The sequence below is a fragment of the Patella vulgata genome, chromosome 6 (assembly GCF_932274485.2).
Source record: "Patella vulgata chromosome 6, xgPatVulg1.2, whole genome shotgun sequence".
Lineage (NCBI taxonomy): Eukaryota > Metazoa > Mollusca > Gastropoda > Patellidae > Patella > Patella vulgata.
This window is the reverse complement of record NC_065884.2, coordinates 31,249,109-31,271,037: the sequence shown is the minus strand read 5'-3', so window position 1 is coordinate 31,271,037 and position 21,929 is coordinate 31,249,109. Positions and strand designations below refer to the sequence as shown.

Below are 21,929 nucleotides of genomic sequence, written 5' to 3'. Positions count from 1 at the left end.
CTTTTATTTAGGGTTGTCGCAATCGCAACGATATTTGGGGACAGGTTGTTTCTGAAGAAAAATTTGTCACTGAAGACGATTTTGATATTGTCACTTCTGTGACGTCATTTTCGGTTGAATCCGTCCGATTTCCAAAATGGCCGCCAAAATTTGACGAAAAAATGAATTTCTTGTTAGGATGGATGAGTATCACGCAGAGCAAGACTTGTGATATATCATATATAGGGTTTCCGTAGTCATTGTACTTTGAATTGATCTATAAAATTAGTTTCCCAAAATCCAAGATGGCGAAAATTCAAAATGGCAGTCAAAATTTGATCGATGCCTCGGATAATCGTTATTTTACAGTTTGATATGCCCTGTAATATGCCGCTTAGGGGGGTTTCGATGTCACAGAACATAAATACAACCTCTAAAAAAAGGGTTTCCAAAATCCAAGATGGCTAAAATCCAAGATGGCGGCAAGATTTTCCCTAAAATGAATGATTTTTCAGATAATTGTCATTTTTCTGTTTTGTACGGCTTGTAATATGTCCTTTATGGGGTTTTCAGGATCACTAAACTTAAATATTACCTCAAAAATAGATTTTGGATAAGGTAGATGATTGCCCCAAAAATAGATTTTTAATATCGTAGATGATTGCTTAAGAACAAAACGGGACAATTGTCAGTCTTTCTATTGGCTTTGCTTATTATAAAATTGTGTAGTAGTTTTTTAGGGGAGGATGGAATTAATTATACTAGATCTCGTAAATCAGAAAACAAGATTTAATATTATTCCAGCAAAGCTGTATGGAATTTTAATATATCTTTGCAAATATATCTAGTTGTTAAGAATTACCTATTCTGTTTGTTCACAAATGGGCCGAAATAGTGGCTCAGTGGGTAAGGCTCAACAAGGTCCGGAATACGATCCCTGTGTCTGGGCAAATTTTTCCTCATTTCACACTGTATGACAAATAGCCATCTTCATTGACCAAGTTAGAACAGTAGGACGTTAACCCACATTGCATTTCATTTCTGGTCCACAAATCGTAATGTGATAGATTTTTACTTTGAAGAGTCTGACAACCTTTTGTGGTATCATCTAGAATCTAGACAGATGGTATCATGGATTCATATTTGTAAATTGTGAAAGTGTAAAGTGTATTTCACAACAAGTTCTAAGTTTAAAAATGATAATTACAGAGATAATTTGAAATACATTTACGACTAGGTATCCCAAAAGCCATGGCTCACGATTTCCTCTTTGTTAATGTCACAACCATCCACCTCATTGGAATTACTGTGACAATCGCAACTACTGTTTTTCTTCAGCAATGTACACTAGCCAAAGTACAAGTAGAAACAGGAGATCTCGGCAGCGACAATGATGATATCATTTTAATATCATAGGCCTGCCTAAAGCGAAAGAGGAAATTGGTCGACATTATTTTTGTGATGCCTAGTCGTAAATGCATTTCAAATTATCTTCGCAAGATTCTTTTTAAATTTTCAACTTGTTGTGAAATGGATCTGTCGATACGATATCTAGACTATACCACAAAAGTTGCCAGTCATAGAGTCTTTGATGAAAAACCGGTCCAGTTGTACCATATAACGAAAAAATGCGAAAAGTACCGAGATAAAAATCTGAAAAGTACCGAAAAATGCAGACAAAATACGGAAAAAGTGATCAATACCGAAAAAACTTTTTGATACTAATTACCGAAAAAATTCGAAAAACCCAAAATATCGAAAAATCAATAAATAACGAAAAAACAACACTAATTACCAAAAAAAAACCTAAGCCACACATAAAAATTGCTAGGTGGGTCAGACTAGACCATGCATAAAAATGGGGGGAACTGTAGGTTACGCATTAAAATTATGGACACTCTTAGGTGGGTAATGGGTCAAGCAAGATCAGACATAAATATAGTGGTACACTTTCAGTCAGGGGCGGATTGGGGCCGGGAACTGACCCGGGCTCCTGTGTCGGAGCTGCCCCTTTTACTGACCGCGGAGCACGGACGGGGGTTCCGGGGGCTCTCCCGCTGGAAAAATTTGAAAAATGAATTGAACCCCAAATATGCGATTTTGTGGCATATCTGATTATAATCTTTGTCAAATAATATATTTTATAAATCGATTAATTTAGGCCAAAAGCCCGATCTACAAGCAATTTACAACCATCAACCTGTGAAATTATCATATCGTCATATTATTAATTAACGTATTATCATTTTATCGTCGGAGTCAAGAGAATTTAACTGATTAAAAAATGGGACTAGTTGAAAAAATTTTGACCATTTGATTAACCAGTTAGGAATATTGAATAAGTAAAGTAGGAATATTTTCATTGCAAAATGTCCCATTTTTGTTGCCGGGAGCGCTAGTTGATTCCTCCTGTGATGGGATTCGAAATCCCCATTGCATGATTCTGAATTCCGGCCCACGCCCAGCACACCCGGCCCAGAAAGTCTATTATACCAGCCCATTCCAGACTCCAGTGATGGCGTGGCGGTCCGTTAAGGCCACCGGCCACATACAACATGATCATCGTCGCTCCATGGCCAGTTTTTTAGACGAATTGGACAAAATTATTTTTTTCATTTTTTGTCCAACCGGCCCTTCGGGCGATCGCATGGTCCAATCAGCGCCTGCATTCAGTTGGCCATTGATCACAATATGTCCCGCATAAGACTAGTTGGGCATTGTAGGTGGGTCATGGGTCAGGCATTTAGTAATTGAAGCATAATCAAATAACACACTATTTACGGATAACAATTTCTATAGTTTATTTCACTGCGACGTTTCAACAAGATTTCACGAGTCCTTATCAAGCATATAACATTAAGAAACAAGCCAACAGTGAGGCTGATGTCCCCCGTCCAAATCCCTAAATAAATAGATGACCAATATTAATTAATCGCACATTTATTTTTTTCAAAAGTATCGAGCAATCAAACTGATTATCAACTATACACTAAGTTTCATCACTCTCTATCAGATAGAATCAAAGTTATCTTGTCTCAAAGCATCGATCAATGAAATTGCTTAGCTCTGCTTAGCTTTAGCCCTGAGTCAAGACATTCACCTAATGAACATTTACATCAAGTTTCAGCATTCTACCCCAATTAAAAGCAGAGTTATTGTGTTCCAAAGTCTTGACCAATCAAATTGCTTATCGCTCTTTAGCCTAAGCAGAAAATTCTCACGATCGAACTTAGTCAAGCTAATATCGTCCTGACTTCATTATAACCAAAGTTATCGTGCCCCAAAGCATCAACCAATGAGATAGCTTATCTCTGTTTACCCTAAACAGACAATGTTCGTCATCGAACTCCATCAAGACATTCACCTAATGAATGCCTACACCCAGTTTGAACATTCTACCTCAATTAGAATGAGAGTTATTGAGTTCTAAAGTCTCGGCCAATCAAATTGCTTATCGTTCTGCTTACCCTGAGCAGAAAATTCTCATTATCAAACTTAGTCAAGGTATTGATGTAATGAAACTATACACCAAGTTTTATCACTCTCACTTAATTAGAACTAAAGTACTATCGTGTCCCAAAACATCAACCAATTAAATTGCTTATCTCTGATTACCCTAAGCAAAAAATTCTCATCTTCGAACTCCATCAAGGCATTGGCCTAATAAACACCTACACCAAGTTTGAACATTCTAGCTCAATTAGAAAGAGAGTTATTGTGTCGCAAAAAGTGTGACGGACGGACAGATGAACCCATTTTAATAGTCCTCTGCTTTCTTCGAAAGGCGGGGGACAATAAAATGAAAAGAATATGGTTATATATATATATATATATATATACAAGAGCAGTGTGGACCCTCCAATGGGATGCAAAATCAGCTAGTATGGGCAACTGTCCCAAGCCGTTAGATAAACAAATGCACATAGACAGGTATAAACTGTAATTGGTATAGATAAGCACAAGAATAAAAGATCAAACAATTATTTAAGCGGTATAATGAACCACGAGCAATAGGCCATAACAGTAAAAACATGATAACGACTTGTGAAATCTTGTTGAAACGTCGCAGTGAAATAAACTATAGTAATTGTTATCCATAAATAGTGTGTTATTTGCTTATAAAAGACATTTACAAGCTACATCAAACAGAAAATCGATCATTTTATGGAAATTCTGGCCGCCTTTTTGAATATTCAACACTCTGTGTTTTGGTTCATTTTAAGTTCAGTAATCCCATTCAATTGGATATTACATGTAATATCAAACTGTGAAATAACTATTATCTGACAAATTGGCCATTTGAGCAACTTTTGGCCGCCATTTTGAATTTCTGCCATCTTGGATTTGGGGCACTCATATTAGAGATTATTTTTTTATGATCAATGTTTCTGATATCTAGTAAATCACTTTAGTTGACCAAATAGATAATTTGGCTTATATGGGTCTGAACAAGATTTTTTTTAGTAAACTTATGAACAGACATCATGAAAAAAAACCGAAAATATTGCTGTTTTCAGATTAATCTTTTATTTTGAAACCGAAAGCATTGATTAAACAACATGAATCATATACCAGCAGATTTAGAATTGTATTATGAACATTTTGAGCCATATTACATATCCGTAGGTGAACCTGTTGGGGAGTTGTGGAGGTTTCCCTGACTTACACTATTTCAAATAAAAAAATGTCGGCCATTTTTAAAGATGGCTGCCAAACTCATATTTGGCAAAGTGACCCGGATGTCCATCAACCAATTTTGGACACTTTAGACCTAAGGCTAACTGAAAATCATGGTTAAATTTATTCATCAAATTGGTAATGAAAATCTGTCTGTCACATGGACTATAAGACGCGATTTTACGTACAATCAGGGGCCATAATTCAGGAAGTTACGATTCAATATGTACGAAAATGAAAAGGAACCAAGATATTTGGATTATAAACATGCATTTCAAGTTTCATCAAAATCAGATGAAAATTGTGACCTCCAGAGGGTCGACAACCCTGATACACAATATTTTGACACTATTTGCGAATGAGGGACAGCCATTTTGTCTGTCAGTTTCAGTCCGATTTTTACGAAATTTAAACTCAACTATCCTTAGGGTGAAACGGTGATATATACAAACGTTTTTTTTTAAAATCAGATAAAAATTGTGACCTCTATATAGTATAGGGTCCACAAGCTAAAAACACGATTTTTCGTACAATCAGGGGCCATAATTCAGGAAGTTATGGTCCGATATGCACAAATATCGAAAGGAACTCAGGTCTGTGGGTTATAAACATATATTTCAAGTTTTAAAAAAATCAGATAAAAATTGCAACCTCTACAGTGTTCACAAGCTAAAAACGTGATTTTTCGTACAATCAGGGGACATAATCCATGAAGTTACAGTCCGATGATTGATTAACCAATGTCTGACGTCATAGGGTCAAAAGCAGCTTGTACGACCCCTAATGCAACCTTCCAGTACAACTGGTCAGATCTTCATGTAGAGTAGGCCATCGAAAGTATAAAAAAACTAAACAAAATATAGATCTGTATTTTAATCAGATTGGAATTAAATGGAAGTCTTTGGCATCTAGTTATTTTAGTCTACAACGGTAGTTTTCTCCTCTATGGATATGTTTAGCCTCGTTCATTGAGTCTCTTCATACAACTGGCTCTCGAAAGCATTCTGGCACACGATTCGTGTGCCAATTTTAAAATATTCATCTTGTCTTAAATATTGGATATCAGAAACCCAACTTTTCTCCGTAAGATAACAACATCAATATTCATTTAAATTGACCAATAAGTCATGTTTGCAATGTTTGAGACTGTCGATGATAATGAGTTAAAGTCTTGACTCCTTTAAATAAATTAAATAAATAAAAAAATAACATTTAATAAAGATCTGTCATAAAATATATCTTTATGTTTTTTTCACATTTCATAAAACCTACCTAAAGATTCAGCTTGTTCTGGCGTCTGCTGACCGTTACCTTTTCCATAATTATTTTGTGTAAATCTATGAGCTGCGGTAGTCCATGCAACAGCCTGAAAAAAGGTAATAATAAAGACATTTGAAGAATCTCAAAAATGCAAATGCAAATACCTATGCAGGTTGCGATATGATAAATAGCCATGGACATTTGATATGCTTTGAGAGTATGTTCACAGATGAAGAACTTAATCGCCCCAACAGAACCACTGAGCTGCACATGTGACACGCAATAGTGCCATACACGTGGGAGGGGTTCATTGTCAAATTTGACTTCAAGGAAGGGTTGATGAAAACTGCTGAGTGCTTGTTTATCTATCCATGTATGTTTTTCTATCAGTTCTTGCATAAGATTTACTGTTTAGCGTATCTTTGCTTTAGTGTGTTATGTTTAATTTGATCGACAACACTGCAAGAATTGGTTGTGTCACTGCAAGAGGAGAGGGTCAGATTGGTCCAAATCATGAGTAGACAGTTGATTAGGAGCATGCCACGACAAATTGCTGAATGTCTGAGGATTGGCGGAGCAATTACTCACTATTAAGATAAAAATTAAAAACGTCCATTTTCACTTTTGACGGTGTATCTCTTTGCGAGAGACGTTGTATCTCTTTGCGAGAGACAGTGTATCTGTTTATGTTCATGTGTAGGCAATTGGCAGGTTATTAACATACACTGGCTACCTCTATTAACAAGCGGTTGCCATGCAAGATACGCCCACATTTTGCAAGAGATGGACAGAGAACAAGCTCAAAAAAAGAAGTGATTTTTTCGTACAATCAAGGGCCATAATTCAGGAAGTTACAATCCGATATGCATGAATATTGAAAGGAACCAAGATCTTTGGGTTATAAACATGTATTTCAAGTTACATCAAAATCGGATCAAAATTGTGTCCACTCTCTAGAGGGTCCAAAACCTTGATATACCATATATTTACAATATTTGCGTACGAGGGGCAGCCATTTTGTCCAGCAGTTTTGGTCCGATTTGTACGAAATTCGGACTCAACCATCATAAGGGTTTAACAGTGATATATAGTAGGGGTCGAACTCCCCAGATGCGTGACCAATTTCCGGGGAGGAAGGTTTGACGATTGATTCTGGTAGGGGGGACTGTTCTGAGGATTTGTGCAGTTTGCAACCTCTGGAAAGTGTGGGCAACTCTCAGGAGAGGCAAAAATCCAAGATGGCACAGATACTTATAGTTGGGTGCAAATGTCATCAAACCGTCCTTGTAATATGTCATTTTCATAGTTTTCAGGGTCGCTGAATCCATTAAGAACACTCCCAAGCCATTTTGATGCAAAAATGGTGGAAAAAAACGGAAAATAATGTCATATATTCTGGTATGGCAAATATGGGCTTGTAATATATCGTTTTTAGGGTTTTCATGGATGCTGATTTCATTTTTGATGGTCTCATGTCAATGAAATCTACATTAGATGTTAAATATGAAACAAAAGTCAGCGCACAGAAGATACAAAGATACGGAAAACATCATTATATACGTAATACGTCATTTATATAGCACCTACTAATATCATAATTTCTAAACATTCATAGGCATATACCTTTCACACGAATCTTTCAAGACGACAGCCTTCAATCAGAGTCCGTGTCAGAAAGTTCCGAATCTAATGCACCGTCTGACTCAGATGTGTCACTGACAGAGGTATCATTGTCTTCCTCATCATCACCATCATCAATGTCTACCGATGATCTGAACTTAAATGGCAAGGCCTGGTTTATATACCGTACAGGAACACACATTCTCTTTTTCAACTTACCTCTGTAAGTGACACATTTGAGTCGGACAGCGCATTAGATTCAGAACTTTCTGACACGGACTCTGATTGAACAATTGAAGGCTGTCGTCTTGAAAGATTCGCGTGAAAGGTATATACCTATGAATGTTTAGAAATTATTATTGTATCTTCTGTGCTCTGACTTTGGTTTCATATTTAACATCTAATGTAGATTTCATTGACATGAGACCATCAAAAATGAACTAAGCATCCATGAAAACCCTAAAAACGATATATTACAAGCCCATATTTGCCATACCAGAATATATGACATTATTTTCCGTTTTTTTTCCACCATTTTTGCATCAAAATGAATTGGGAGTGTTCTTAATGGATTCAGCGACCCTGAAAACTATAAAAATGACATATTACAAGGACGGTTTGATGACATTTGCAATCAACTATAAGTATCTGTGCTATTTTGGCCACCATCTTGGATTTTTGCCTCTCCTGAGAGTTGCCCACACTTTCCAGAGGTTGCAAACTGCACAAATCCTCAGAACAGTCCCCCCTACCAGAATCAATCGTCAAACCTTCCTCCCCGGAAATTGGTCACGGATCTGGGAGTTCGACCCCTACTAATATTCAAACGTTTTTTAACCAGTTCGAAGCGGGATTTTTTTGTCATGCCCAGACCCCCTACGCGGGATTATTTTTGGAAAAATTGGCCCTTTTACATTAATTGTCAAAATTTGGCTATTTATGGTATTGTATTCAAATAAAAAGCACCACTAATTGTAGAAAGCATAATTGACATAATTTCGATTCCGTTTTGCTTTAGGCCTTCCATTCACAGCATTCAAATTCAACGAATTGTTATTGTCAGGCACGTCAGTGTTGTGAATGTCAAAATCACCATCGGTACTTGAACTGTCGCCAATTTCACCCAATTTAAACTCACTTCCACTCGAATTATCATCAACATTGTCATCAATGTCATCAATACTGTCGTCAGAATCAGAAGAAGAGGAACCTGACGTTGCAAACAAGTATTGTATTTCGTTTTCCGTAAGGGCTCGTTTTCTTCTGGGCGCCGCCATTGTTTATTACGAGCGGTCAGCTGACTGCTAAAAATAACCCACAATAAACGACAATTATCGCCATCTATGCACTCTGTAACCCCGTAATAACAAAAATATACAAAGTGGGAACACGCTAAAGTCAATCAAGTTATTCGGGCCAATCAGAATGAAATGCTTTCAGGGGCGTGTTTTCATATGTTAATTTCGCGAGTTATCTCGTCATCCACGTGTCGGCAACGTAATTTTCTGTGAGATATCTCGTCATCCGCGTCAAAATGGTTAAAATTGGATAAAAATTGTGACATCTAGAGGGATCGCATCCTAAAAACGCGACTTTTCGTACAATCAAGGGCCATAATTCACGAAGTTATGATCCAATATGTGCGAATATTGAAAGGAACCAAAATCTTTGGGGTATAAATATGTATTTCAAGTTTCATCAAAATCGGATCAAAATTGTGACCTCTATAGGGTCCACAACCTTGATATACCATATTTTTACGCTATTTGAGAACGGCGGCCATTTTGTCTGTCAATTTTGGGCCAATTTTCACGAAATTCGAACTCAGTCGTCCTTAGGGTGTGATTGTGACATAATAATAGTTTTTTTTAAATCGGATAAAAATTATGACCTCTATAGGGTCCACAAGCTAAAAACTCGATTTTTTGTACAATCGGGCCATAATTCAGGAAGTTAGGTTGCGATATGTGCGAATATCGAAAGGAACCAAGATCTAAAATAAACACAACAGTTCTATGGATAACAATTACTATATTTAATTAAAGCTACGTTTCAACAATGATTCTCTTGTCGTTATCAAGCACAATACTGATACAGACAGAAGGAGTGAAATATATATACTATGTACAATCAAAACATTCAATGAAACCATAAATTAGGAGAACAGTGACCTTTGATCTTATAATGAAACCATATGCAGAAATATAAACCTCTAATCGTAATGTACACGTAGATGGAAACCACTTAATTAATATGGGATTATAACCCTAGATGTGTGATATGGACATTGATTGACTCTTGCGTGATTATAATACCTAGCCCTACAACTGTATACAAATATTTTTATATGTTAATAAGTTACAGAAACTGCTTAATAAATGTCCTATATAATGTTATGAGTGCACTACTTCAAAAGGTGTTATCATCAATAATAATTGTGTGCTACACATTAAATGTAACACTGTGTTTTGCATTGAACTAATTTCCTTAAATAAGTAATTATCCATTCAAACAGTGAACCAAGATCTGTTGGTTATAAACATGTATTTCAAGTTTCAACAAAATCGGATAAAAATTGTGACCTCTATAGGGTCCACAACCTTGATATACCATATTTTTACGCTATTTGAGAAAGAAGGACGGCCATTTTATCTGTCAGTTTTGGGACGATTTTCACAAAATTCGAACTCAGCCGTCCTTAGGGTGTAACGGTGATACAATATTACGGTTTTTTAAATCGGATAAAAATTATGACCTCTATAGGGTCCACAAGCTAAAAACGCGATTTTTCGTACAATCAGGGACCATAATTCAGGAAGTTAAGGTCCGATATGCGCGAATATCGAAAGGAACCGAGATCTTTGGGTTATAAAATTACATTTCAAGTTTCAACAAAATCAGACTAAAATTGTGACCTCTATAGGGTCCACAACATTGATATACCATATTTTTACGCTATTTGAGAACGAACGGCGGCCATTTTGTCTGTCAATTTTGGGCCGATTTTCATGAAATTCGACCTCAGCTGTTTTTAGGGTGTAACGGTGATATAATAATACGTTTTTTTAAATCGGATAAAAATTATGACCTCTATAGGGTCCACAAGCTAAAAACGCAATTTTTCGTACAATCAGGGGCCATAAACATGCATTTCAATTTCATCAAAATTGGATCAAAACTGTGACCTCTAGGAGGTCCACAACTTTGATATACCAGATGTTCAGCAGTTTACACTATTTGCGTACAAGGGGCGGCCATTTAGTCTGATAGTTTTGACTTGATTTTAACGAAATTCGAACTCAAACTATCATTAGTGTGTAACGGTGATACTGATATACTAAAATGTTTTTTTAAACCTTCCTGAGCTAATCCCGAGGAATGGCGTCCTTCACAACAAAAAGACTTCGGCTGAATCATAGATCATACCGTATGATTGCCGACTCATGAATTCTCGACGTTATGTTGCGAAACGCATGAAACGGCGAGAAAGGTGGTTGATCACTTCCGGTCTTCTGTTCTCGCTGTTTGTTTACTATAGGCCCAGTAGCGATATTTTTATTTAGTGCTTTCTTGTAGTTTAAATGTGGCATCATCTGGTTAAATGGAAACGAGAAATAGAAGGAATGTTCGAGGTAAGAATAAAAATGAATATCTTATAATTTTGATATTATATTGTATTATAAATAAGTATTACATTTCATGAAAATCTCGACACGTGTGTTGCCCAGTTAAGGCAAAGTTTGACAGCTTTGACCTACTTTTAAAAATCGGCAAAATAGAGTTTTCAATTCATTAATTTGTAAAATAATACTTGCAGATCATTAATAAATCGTAAATACATAAAATACAGTTTGGTATGAATAATAACATTGCTGTGCTGGCTATATATAAGCTTTTAATTACACAATTTTTTAAAAATCTTTTGTATTTTCAGCAGAACTGTACTGCCTGGTAGCTTACCTGTCTTTTGTTTGCTACCTAGGGGCCTAGGGGAGTGCCAGCTTGTGAAGCAAATATATTTCATGTTGATTTATTGTGATACTGATAAATATTTGTATGTTTTATTTATGTTATTTACTTCTTTTCATATTGTGTGTGTGTGTGTGTGGGTGTGGGGGGGGGGGGGTATATAAATATTGAGACACTAGACACTAATATATTGATAAAGTATTTTATTTTATGTATCTATTTATTTATATTTTTATTTTTTTTTATTTCATTTTTTTTTTTGGGGGGGGGGGGGGGGTATTATTATTTTCATTATTTTATTTGTTTTATTTTAATACTCAACAAGGGATTTGGTTTAAATTGTTTGATTGTATTATATCATTATTGATTTTAATTTTGTATAGTTGAATTAAGCAGAATTATTTAATTTTATGTATTTCAAACATCAGAAAATAAACCATTCAAGCTATGTGTAATGTGTTTGTGTGGTTATGTTGATGGTTAAATAGATTGAGAATTGAAGCCAAATGACCAATTTTCGCGAAAAAGGGATCTGTCAGTTGGTGTTACAGAATTCAGTCAATTTTGCTCCGATATTGATAAGGTTGGTTTTGTTACAATGCTAAGATGTATGGCTTTTCAGGACATAACACGGTTCTGGAGAAAAATTAATATTTAAAAATAGCTGCCGGTCGATATGTAAGGATATGGGTTTACTGTTCCATGTAATTAAATTAATCATTAAAAATATAACCTACAATTTTTGTTTCAATTAAATAAGTTAATCTTAACAATAATATTTGGCTGTTGCATTTTGTGATTTAAATAATTTAATCTTATCAGTTGAGGAAGAAAGAGTTGGTATTTCAATCTAATAAGGTGCCTATAAATTATATAATTATGATTTATTATAATTTAAATAACATTAACATTGTCTGATCGCTTTATTTAATAATACATTTATTAATTTATCATAAAAGTATTGTTAATTAAAGATGCGTTTTTAAATGTTAAACAGGCATTATGTAAGAGCTAAATCTGCTTATTGCAGGTCTTTCTTTGGGCCTTAAATGTTATGTAAATTATCAATAAGACATTTATTAACATGAAAAGACCATAATCAACTCTCGATGCCATCTGATTGCTCAGATTTTAAATAGATTAGAACGGTATGGTGGTAAATTTTCAATATATTCAATTTGCATTATCTATTTTTGAAATGTTATAGTTAATAGCAAGAATGACCAGCTCTTTATCTAAATCTTACATAATTCCCCTTCAAATTTATGTCTATTGTTATTGTATTATTTTAATTTAGGACATAAAGAAATATATTTTGGTTCTCGCTTGGATGACATGTTTTAATTTTATTTTTTTTAAAAAAAACCCCTAACAAAACAGTCTTGTTAATTACTGCATGTAAATATTTTACCCCGGTTACACGAAGTAATTCTGTAAAAAAATTTGACTAGATCTATAGGCTAATTTGTCAAGTATGCAAACAAGTTAAATGTTAATGACATGAATGATATTGGATACCGTAATCATATATTCATATAAACAACATGATGAGATAAATGTAGTGCCTTACAATTTTTAAATACTCATCTGTTTCAAACAGCTAAAGACTTCGTGTAGGTATGTTTTGTCAAGCACTATGAACACAATTTTTGCAGAGTTTTGGCATTCATTATATTTATTTATTTGGTTCTTCTGGAAAAATACATACATCTATTTAAACACCAAAAGTACTTGGCTGTTCTGTTCAAAAGCTTATAGTTCCAAATTTTTAAACAAAACATCTTTCACATGATTTAATTAGCTATTTATTTTTATATCGAAGCCCGAAGAACAGGAAATCAAATTGGTGTGGCCAACATTGAAATATCAGATACCAAGGATGAAGTTGCCTTTATCAACTCTTGTAAATCTTTTAATGTACAGGATTCCTGGAAGCATCTATTTTAGAACAAAAATTCCTTTTCATTGATAACTAAAGCAATAATTCCTTTTTTATTTAATACTAATAGTGTTTTCTTTTTCCTTACATATAATTGTTATATCTACCGAAGCTAATTTAATTTCTCAACAAAGCCTAGATCAAAAAGACTATGAAATAATTGCTTACATTGGGGTGGATTTATATAAGTAAACTTTTTTCCAGATGTGCAAGCTGAAAAAAAAAGTATGTGTATTTTTTTTTTTTTTTGGGGGGGGGGGGGGGGTCTGCATTCTTACAATAAATAAATGGCTATTATCTAAAATTATTAATGAGGCCTAGATTGGAAAAGAATTTTGTAGGGATATTTACATCTTTATCAACTAAAGTATACAAACAAAGCTGAATTTATTTTTAAAAATGCACATTTGAATATAAACAAGATTTTTAAAACTGTTCTAATATACCATGTAATTGATAATAAAATGCAACATCTAATTTTATTAATCATACTATAGATAGGCCTATACCGTAGGCCTGTGTGTGGCACAGAGGTGCGGGTTAGTTAGCTCGCAATATAACCTTTTTCCTTTGGCAAATTAAATTGTAGAACATTTTATTTGAAGTATTAGAAAAATAAAAATAATGGTGTTTGAAGTATTATCTCTATATCAAAAATATTTCCTAATTTTAGTGTAAATTGGTACGGTACACGTCATGAATGAAGAAAGGCATTTTTTGCCCATTTGTAACCTTTTTTCAACTTAACGTCACACAGTAGCTATTTAATGTTTTGCAATAATCTAAAAATATTTTGGAAGGAGATATCTTGTTCTTTTTTTTCATATAATTTTTATATACGTGTTCATTTTATTAATTTCATAAACTTAAGTTTCAAAAACGTCAATTTCGCGTGTCACTGTGCGTATACGATATGGTCAAATTGGTTACCATGGCAACCTTAATGTGAATATTTCGGTAAACATTATTGTTATTTTCCAAATATTTAATTTATTTTTATTTTATTGTTAATAAAAACTTGTTACTGATGATTTTTATATGTGTGTTGCCTACCGCAAAATTGTCAATACTGCTCGTTTACATTTTATTATTTTTAGAAAAAAACATTATTATCACAATTTAGTGACTTTTCCCCAAAAACCTATACTATTCTTACAAAAGAGATATCTATCATGTTAATAATCCATATAGCTGACCATCTTGAATTTTTTAATGACAAGAAAATATCCAATATTTCATTTATGACAATAATATGGCAGCCATTTTGAAACACACTGGTAACCATAGTAACCATAAAATCTAAACTAAACATATGCAAAACTCCCAAGTCATATATAATGGATATACATTTGCAATTTTACAGTTGTTGTCGCATTCATATTCAAGGTATGCATGGTTTTTCACAACAGGGTCTAAAGCTTGATTTTTACTCAATATTTGCATAGCCCTCTATGGGTATGAAGTGGTTAGCTCAGGAAGGGTTAAATCGGATAATGATAAAAATCTTAACTTGTAGAGGGACCAAAAGTTAAAAACGTGATTTTTCGTAAAACCAGGGGCCATAATTCAGGAAGTTACGATCCGATATGCGCGAATATCAAAAGAAACCAAGATCTTTGAGATATAAACATGCACTCCAAGTTTCATCAAAATCGCATGAAAATTGTGACCTCTAGAGGGTCCACAACCTTGATATTCCATATTTTACATTATTTGCGTACAAAGGGCGGCCATTTTGTCCGGCAGTTTTGGGTGAAAATTGTGACCTCTAGATTGTCTACAAACAAATTGTGGATGGACAGGAGCGACAGCATAATATGTCAACATGAAAATGTGGGCGTATAAAAACCTTCAGCATCATGCCCTGGTTCCGATTCCATGACAGTGAAAAATACATCAAAGATTACCTGGCCATTAGGTTTACATAGTATAGTTGTACATTCTGGACCTGTTCCCCATTTCTGTTGTTCTTTCCATACGTAATCTGTTGGTGGTTGATGTTTAATAGGGTCAGTCATACCAGACCACACAGTTATTGTAGTATTACCAGCAAACTTGGTACGAGGTGGAAATCTATACACAGCAATAGGATGACCTCCAACATTTTGTTGTAACATGTAACCACCAAATTCTACATCCTTCAAAATAATTATAAACACACTTATAACATTAACAAGCTGTTGCCATCAGTGCTGAGTATTGCCACTGCAGTCACGCTTTGATACGTATTCGATTTAAGTAGGCCTACTACACATATATCTTTGGGTTACAGTATAAACATACATTTCAAGTTTCATCAAAATCAGATAAAAATTGTGACTTCTTGAGTGTCCACAAGCTAAAAACACGAATTTTTGTACAATCTTGGGTCATAATCCATTCATGAAGTTACGGTCCGATACATGCCAATATCATAAGGAACCAAGATCTGTGGGATATAATAAACCTATATTTCAAGTTTCATCAAAATTCGATAAAAATTGTGCCTTGTAGAGTGTCCACAAACCGATTGTGAACGGACAGATGAACAGACGGACAGGGGTGACAACATATATGTCCACATGAAAATGTGGAAGTATAAAAATGGTGGGAAACCTAGATAACCAGAAGAAATAAGACTAGGTTACATAGACGACCCTACTGCTTGTCACGTATAAGCCTGGATTGAAACCAGTTGACTTAACAGATCTCACAATCTTAAGACTACTTGGCCTAAGAACCTCCTCTGGCTTTAACTATGCAAGTGAATTCCAAAACATGATTTTATACTTTGTCAGAAAGTATCAGCTTAAACTATTTGGAAATGAACTCTAAAACCTCTTATTAACTCTTAACTGACCCACGGCGGCTTTTGTCGACACCTACAACGTTACCGTTAAGTACCCACGACGACTTTTGTCGACAAAACCGGTTAGCCGAATGCAACGTTCCTAGCGTAATGAGAGTTATTTCCCTTATGAACAGACGACTTTATCTCATTTGTTTACTTCCTGTTTGACATTTTGACAGTTAAAAGTCTAATGTTTCTCCTTGAAAAATTATAATAAAACGGTGATATGTCTAGACCTATTCGGCAATGTTCTCCTAATGACGGATTACCATCCTTATTGAATGACAGTGTTTCAGATTTTATATGTAGTGTTGATTTTTACAGTTTTGCGTTAGGCCTAGAATGTGATAGAAGTAGGCTTAGTTAATCAACAAATTTCTATTAAGGTACTTAAAGTAGCTAAGTCTCTAACTCAATATCATCCAAAATCTTCGACATTGAAAACACGATTTATTTGTCGGTTTAAATCAACATTGATGTTGTGATCGTACCGGGAAAAGATGGCCTTCTGATATCCAATATTTAAGACAAAATACACATTTTACAATTGGTACACGAATCGTGTACCATAATACGTTTCAGCGCTATTTGTAATAAGGGACTCGAAAAAACGAGGCTAGGCATATTCCACAAGTCATGTCAAACGGTGACGCTATATTCTTATCTGGAGAGCATGCCCAATAAATACTATCGGCGTAGGCTGGAATAACCAGTCGCTAGAGATTGAAATTCGATTGAGAATACTGCCGTCTTTCGCCGAACCTAACTGATTAGAAATTACAGTAAAAACAGAAACGATTGAATGTAAATCAATTTATATACATTCATATTACATTATTGTATGCGTTGCGACCCACTTATGTCAATTTCTAGGTCCCAAATATTAGCGACTTAGCTCCTTTAAATAAGCTTAAATTAAAAGAGATTCATGATGAATAATTTTTAGTTCACAAGAGCCGAACAAAAAAATTGAAAAAAACATGAATTTTGCATGAAATGTCTAAATTAATTTTTTGTATAAATTTATATTTATGAAAATGGCATTAAATTTAGATTATTTCATCCATTTACATGAAGGGTCTATCTACAGTTGTTTATTAATGATATGACTTTAAAATGCATATCTATATTTTCATACTATTGACCATTATGACGTGGGTTTTTATGACGTTATGACGTCAAACCTCTGGATCGTTTAAGAGTTAACACAGGGTAAAGCGATACAGATAATGCATTTAACATTTGTGCTTCTAGGCCTTAAACTTGAATAAATTCCTAGAGAGTCCAAAAAAAAGCTATCCCGAAATTAGAACCAGCGGCTTCCAGGCAGGATACGCCCACATTTTGCAAGAGAAGGATAGAGAACAAGTTAAACACAAAAAGTCTGAAATGTGCAAATATCAAAAGGGACTGAGATTTTTGGAATTATGCTTTAAGTTTCATCAAAATTGGATAAAAATTGTGACCTCTAGAAGGTCCATAACCTTTGTATTACAATCTTATACACAATTTGCGTACAAATAGAAGCCATTATGTCGGGTAGTTTCATTTTGATTTTCTCGAAATTCCAATTCAAACTCCATTATGGTGGAATGGTGATATATCTAAAATCAGAAAAAAAAATTGTGACCTCTAGAGAATACACAAGGCATGTTTTTTTTTAAAGTGTACCATAGGTTCCCAATCCCATCTGAATTATGAAATTCCAATTCCTCTTACAAAATCCCTGTCTCCGGGAAGATTGATACATATTCTTCCAAAATATATTTTAAAAAAGATAATTTTTCGCAAAATAATTTTTTTATTGAACATTATACCTAACATATTGGAATTTTTTGAATCGTATCACTCTAGATGAAATTATATCAAATGCAAACAATGCACATTAAATAGGTGTCACAGCTTCATTGCCCGCGTTGGAAGAAAGTCATTTTTTCCCCGATTTGTAACCCTTTTTCAACTTAACGTCATACGGTGGTTATTTTATATTTTGTAATAATTTTTAAATATTTTGGAAGCCGATATCCTGTTCTTTTGTTTGATATAATTTTTATATATGTGTCCTTTTTATTAATTTCATAAACGTAAGTTGAAAAACGTTAATTTCCTGTGTTTTGACGTTACGCTGAAAAATCTTGTCACGTTTTTAAATGAGGGTACCCCACTTCAAGTGCTCGGCGGGCATAATCTATTGAGATTACTAAAATTATTATTATTTACCGCGGGAGCCTATTTCTCCATGATCGAAAACAGATATCGATCTGGGGAAACGATGTGGTGGTTACTTGATAAAGTATTTTTGAAACTTCTGCGCAGACAGGAAGTGGCCGAATTTTGAACGGTAGCAATAAATCAAAAATCGGCCATGGTTTCGCCAATTCTTTACCTATTTTAAAACAATTCACATTTTTGGAAACCCTGAATTTTTTCCGAGACAATGGCTCTCACATTTTTCAATTTCGAACATTCATCTATGGCTTTTGTCGTTCGAAATTTGAAAATACGTTGTTTAGGAGACAATTTTTGTAATTTTTCAAAATTTTCAAATTTGACCTACATTTTTGGATACCTGAAGGCAATCCGATTCCAGTTTCGTTTTATGGCCGAATCAACGTTTCTGAAATTTCTGGAAAATGAAGTTATAGTCCAACTACTCCAAGGATTTTTCTTAAACTTTCCCTATCGAGAGACCCTCCGGTAGTCGTGTGCATGAATCCACCCAATAAGACATTGAAGTTTCTGGAATAGGTAAAATAACGTACTGAAAATCGAAAAAAGTTGAAAAATCGTGAAATTTTAGAAAATGCTCTATTACTTTATTATTTAAACAAATTTTTACAAAAAAGTTACACATTCAGATAGCTGACCTAATTACGATTCTAACCATGTATAATATGTATTGAAATATTTAAATTTAATTTTTGATATATTGACATTTTTGCATTTTTGGCACTATTGAACATAGGATTTCCCAGGGGCATTTTATTTGATCAGACAATGTAATATATCATTACATAGCCCTGTGGCTATTTGATAAGCCAATCCGGTTATTAAAATTATCCCGACAATAATCTCTATACCGGAAGTATGCAAAAAATGAAGAAAAAAGGTTGAAAAAAATAGCAGTCTTGCGAAAAACTTGATTTCTCCATCAGATGTTAGCAGAACAAAAGAACTAAAGTATCGCTGGATAGCCCCATTAATGGACTATCATATGACATCTGAAAGATACGATTTAGATGGCTAGAAAATAAATTATGGTACGCTGAAAATCTAGTATTTTCCGTTTTGGAGCATTTTGAGACGCCATTTTCTCGAAAACGAAAACTGCGATTTTTCTTAAACTTCTTTTACTCAGAGTCCTATCGGTGGACTATGGCGTGAGTCCAAAAATAATATAAGTGGTCCAAAAAGAGCCTCAATCTTGGAAAAAAGTTGAAAAATCCTTAAATTACTGAAAATGCTCTTCTATTTTTCTTTGTTTTGAAAACAGGCCAATGGATGTTTCTGAAACTTTAGGTACAGAAAGTTAAATATCCAAACAACTTGTTAAAACTATCCCGACAATGATGTAAAAACCAGAAGTAGTCAAAAAAATATCCGATATTTTAAATTATCCGATTCCATACTGGGGGGTGGGATGAAAAAGCTGTTGTAGTGTTACATAATCAGATTATTTCAACTTACTTATCCTATGGAAATACAGCTATATAGGAGATATTTTAAAACTGATAGGCACTGCATGTTTCAACATCTTAGATCCGACCACAGCACTTGAAACTACGTTAACAGAGAAAAACTGAGTGGTTTTCGATGAAAGTGTTAAAAAGTCTAATATTGCATCATGATTACTGTTTTAAAGTATTTTCGTGTTTGATTTATATTGAATTTATCTCATCTTTTTACAGAATGCATTTATGTTCAAAAATAAAATTGTTGGGTGGAATTCAAAATTCATGTGCTTTTAAATTTCTGTCTGAAATTCTGCAGTTTTCTGATGTATTATAGTGTTTGCAGAATGCCGCACTGCTCATCTGAAAATGCATGGATTTTCATAATCTTTGGCCAGGGCATTGCATAGATGTTTGTTTATTAGATAACAACAGATTTGTTCCGACAGCAGCAACATGTGAGGTATATAGGACTCAGACTAGTAATTATTTCGGGCCTTATTTCATGATGGACGAATGTAGTGTGAATTATAAATAGACAATTTTTTCCTTAATTTTTTTCTCCCCTCTTCCTGCATTTTTGGGTTGACTTTTTGATCTAGAATTGGAAACCAGCGGCTGCCAGGCAGGATACGCCCACATTTTCGAGAGATGGATAGAGAACAAGCTAACAAGAAAGTGATTTTTCCTACAATCAAGGGCCATAATTCAGGAAATTACAATTTGATATGCGCATATATCGAAAGGAACTGAGATCTTTGTGTTATAAACTTACATTTTAAGTTTCAACAAAATCGGATAAAAATTGTGACCTCTATAGGGTCCACAACGTTGATATACCATATTTTTACGCTATTTGAGAACGAACGGCGGCCATTTTGTCTGTCAATTTTGGGGCGATTTTCACAAAATTCAAACTCAACTGTCCTTAGGGTGGAACGGTAATATAATACGGTTTTTTAAATCGGATAAAAATTATGACCTCTAATGGGTCCACAAGCTAAAAACATGATTTTTCGTACAATCAGGGGCCATAATTCAGGAAGTTACGGTCTGATATGCACGAATATCGAAAGGAACCGAGATCTTTGGGTTATAAACTTACATTTCAAGTTTCAACAAAATCGGATAAAAATTGTGACTTCTATAGGGTCCACAAGCTAAAAACGTGATTTTTCGTACAAACAGGGGCCATAATCCATGAAGTTTCGATCCGATACATGCCAATATCAAAAGCAGCCGAGATCTTTTGGGGATAAACCTATATTTCAAGTTTCGTCGAAATCGGGTAAGAATTGTGACCTGTAGAGAGTCCACAAACAATTGTGGACGGACGGACAGGGGCGACGGCATAATACGTCCACATGAAAATGTGGGCGTATAAAAAGGGATCAAATTTGCAATTTCATAGCAGTTTTGGGTAATACTGATGATATTACAGTGGAGGGATAGGGGGTGTAAAGTTTCTTTCTGCAGCGCAATCATTGTGTCGGAAGTGAGATTTTCACCCCAGTCAACTTCAAATCCCTGTAGCAAAAAATCTAAACGGTCAACCCCCTACAAAATTATGATGAGATTGCCAAATGTGGTCCCCATTGTGCCTATAAAGATTGGAACCAACGAAATGTTGAGCAAAAAGCTACAGCCTGTGATGTTACATCCATTTAACATTGAAGTCAATGGGCACATAATTGCTAATCTGAGTCCTGATAGTGAAACAACAGTTGTCTTATTTTTAAAGTTATGTCGTTGCTATGGCAACCACCCAAAGTCCTTAATATTTCACTAAAATTATACAATTCATAATATTTTATATTACAAGGGTTGTAAATATATGCTAAAATCCTTACTGATACCGTTTTGTTTTTCGTTTTGGTTGCTATAACAACTAAATATAAGTAATATACGTAAAGATAAGTAATTTTAATAAATCACAAACATATTTGCTTGTAAATATTTATGTCTTAATTACGGCCAAAATGGA

General features: G+C 34.4%; 1 protein-coding gene across 4 annotated transcripts in view; it reads right to left on the bottom strand.

Annotated features, from left to right (window-relative positions):
* Positions 1 to 21,929, bottom strand: part of LOC126825380 (non-neuronal cytoplasmic intermediate filament protein) — a 191,938-nt gene that overhangs the window by 59,249 nt on the left and 110,760 nt on the right. For all 4 annotated transcript variants that reach the window (XM_050554987.2, XM_050554986.2, XM_050554990.2 and 1 more), the window contains exons 11-12: positions 15,352 to 15,582; positions 5,929 to 6,022 (exon numbers count right to left, since the gene is read on the bottom strand). In XM_050554987.2, the coding sequence (XP_050410944.1) occupies positions 5,929 to 6,022; positions 15,352 to 15,582 (325 nt within the window). The remainder of the gene's footprint in view (positions 1 to 5,928; positions 6,023 to 15,351; positions 15,583 to 21,929) is intronic.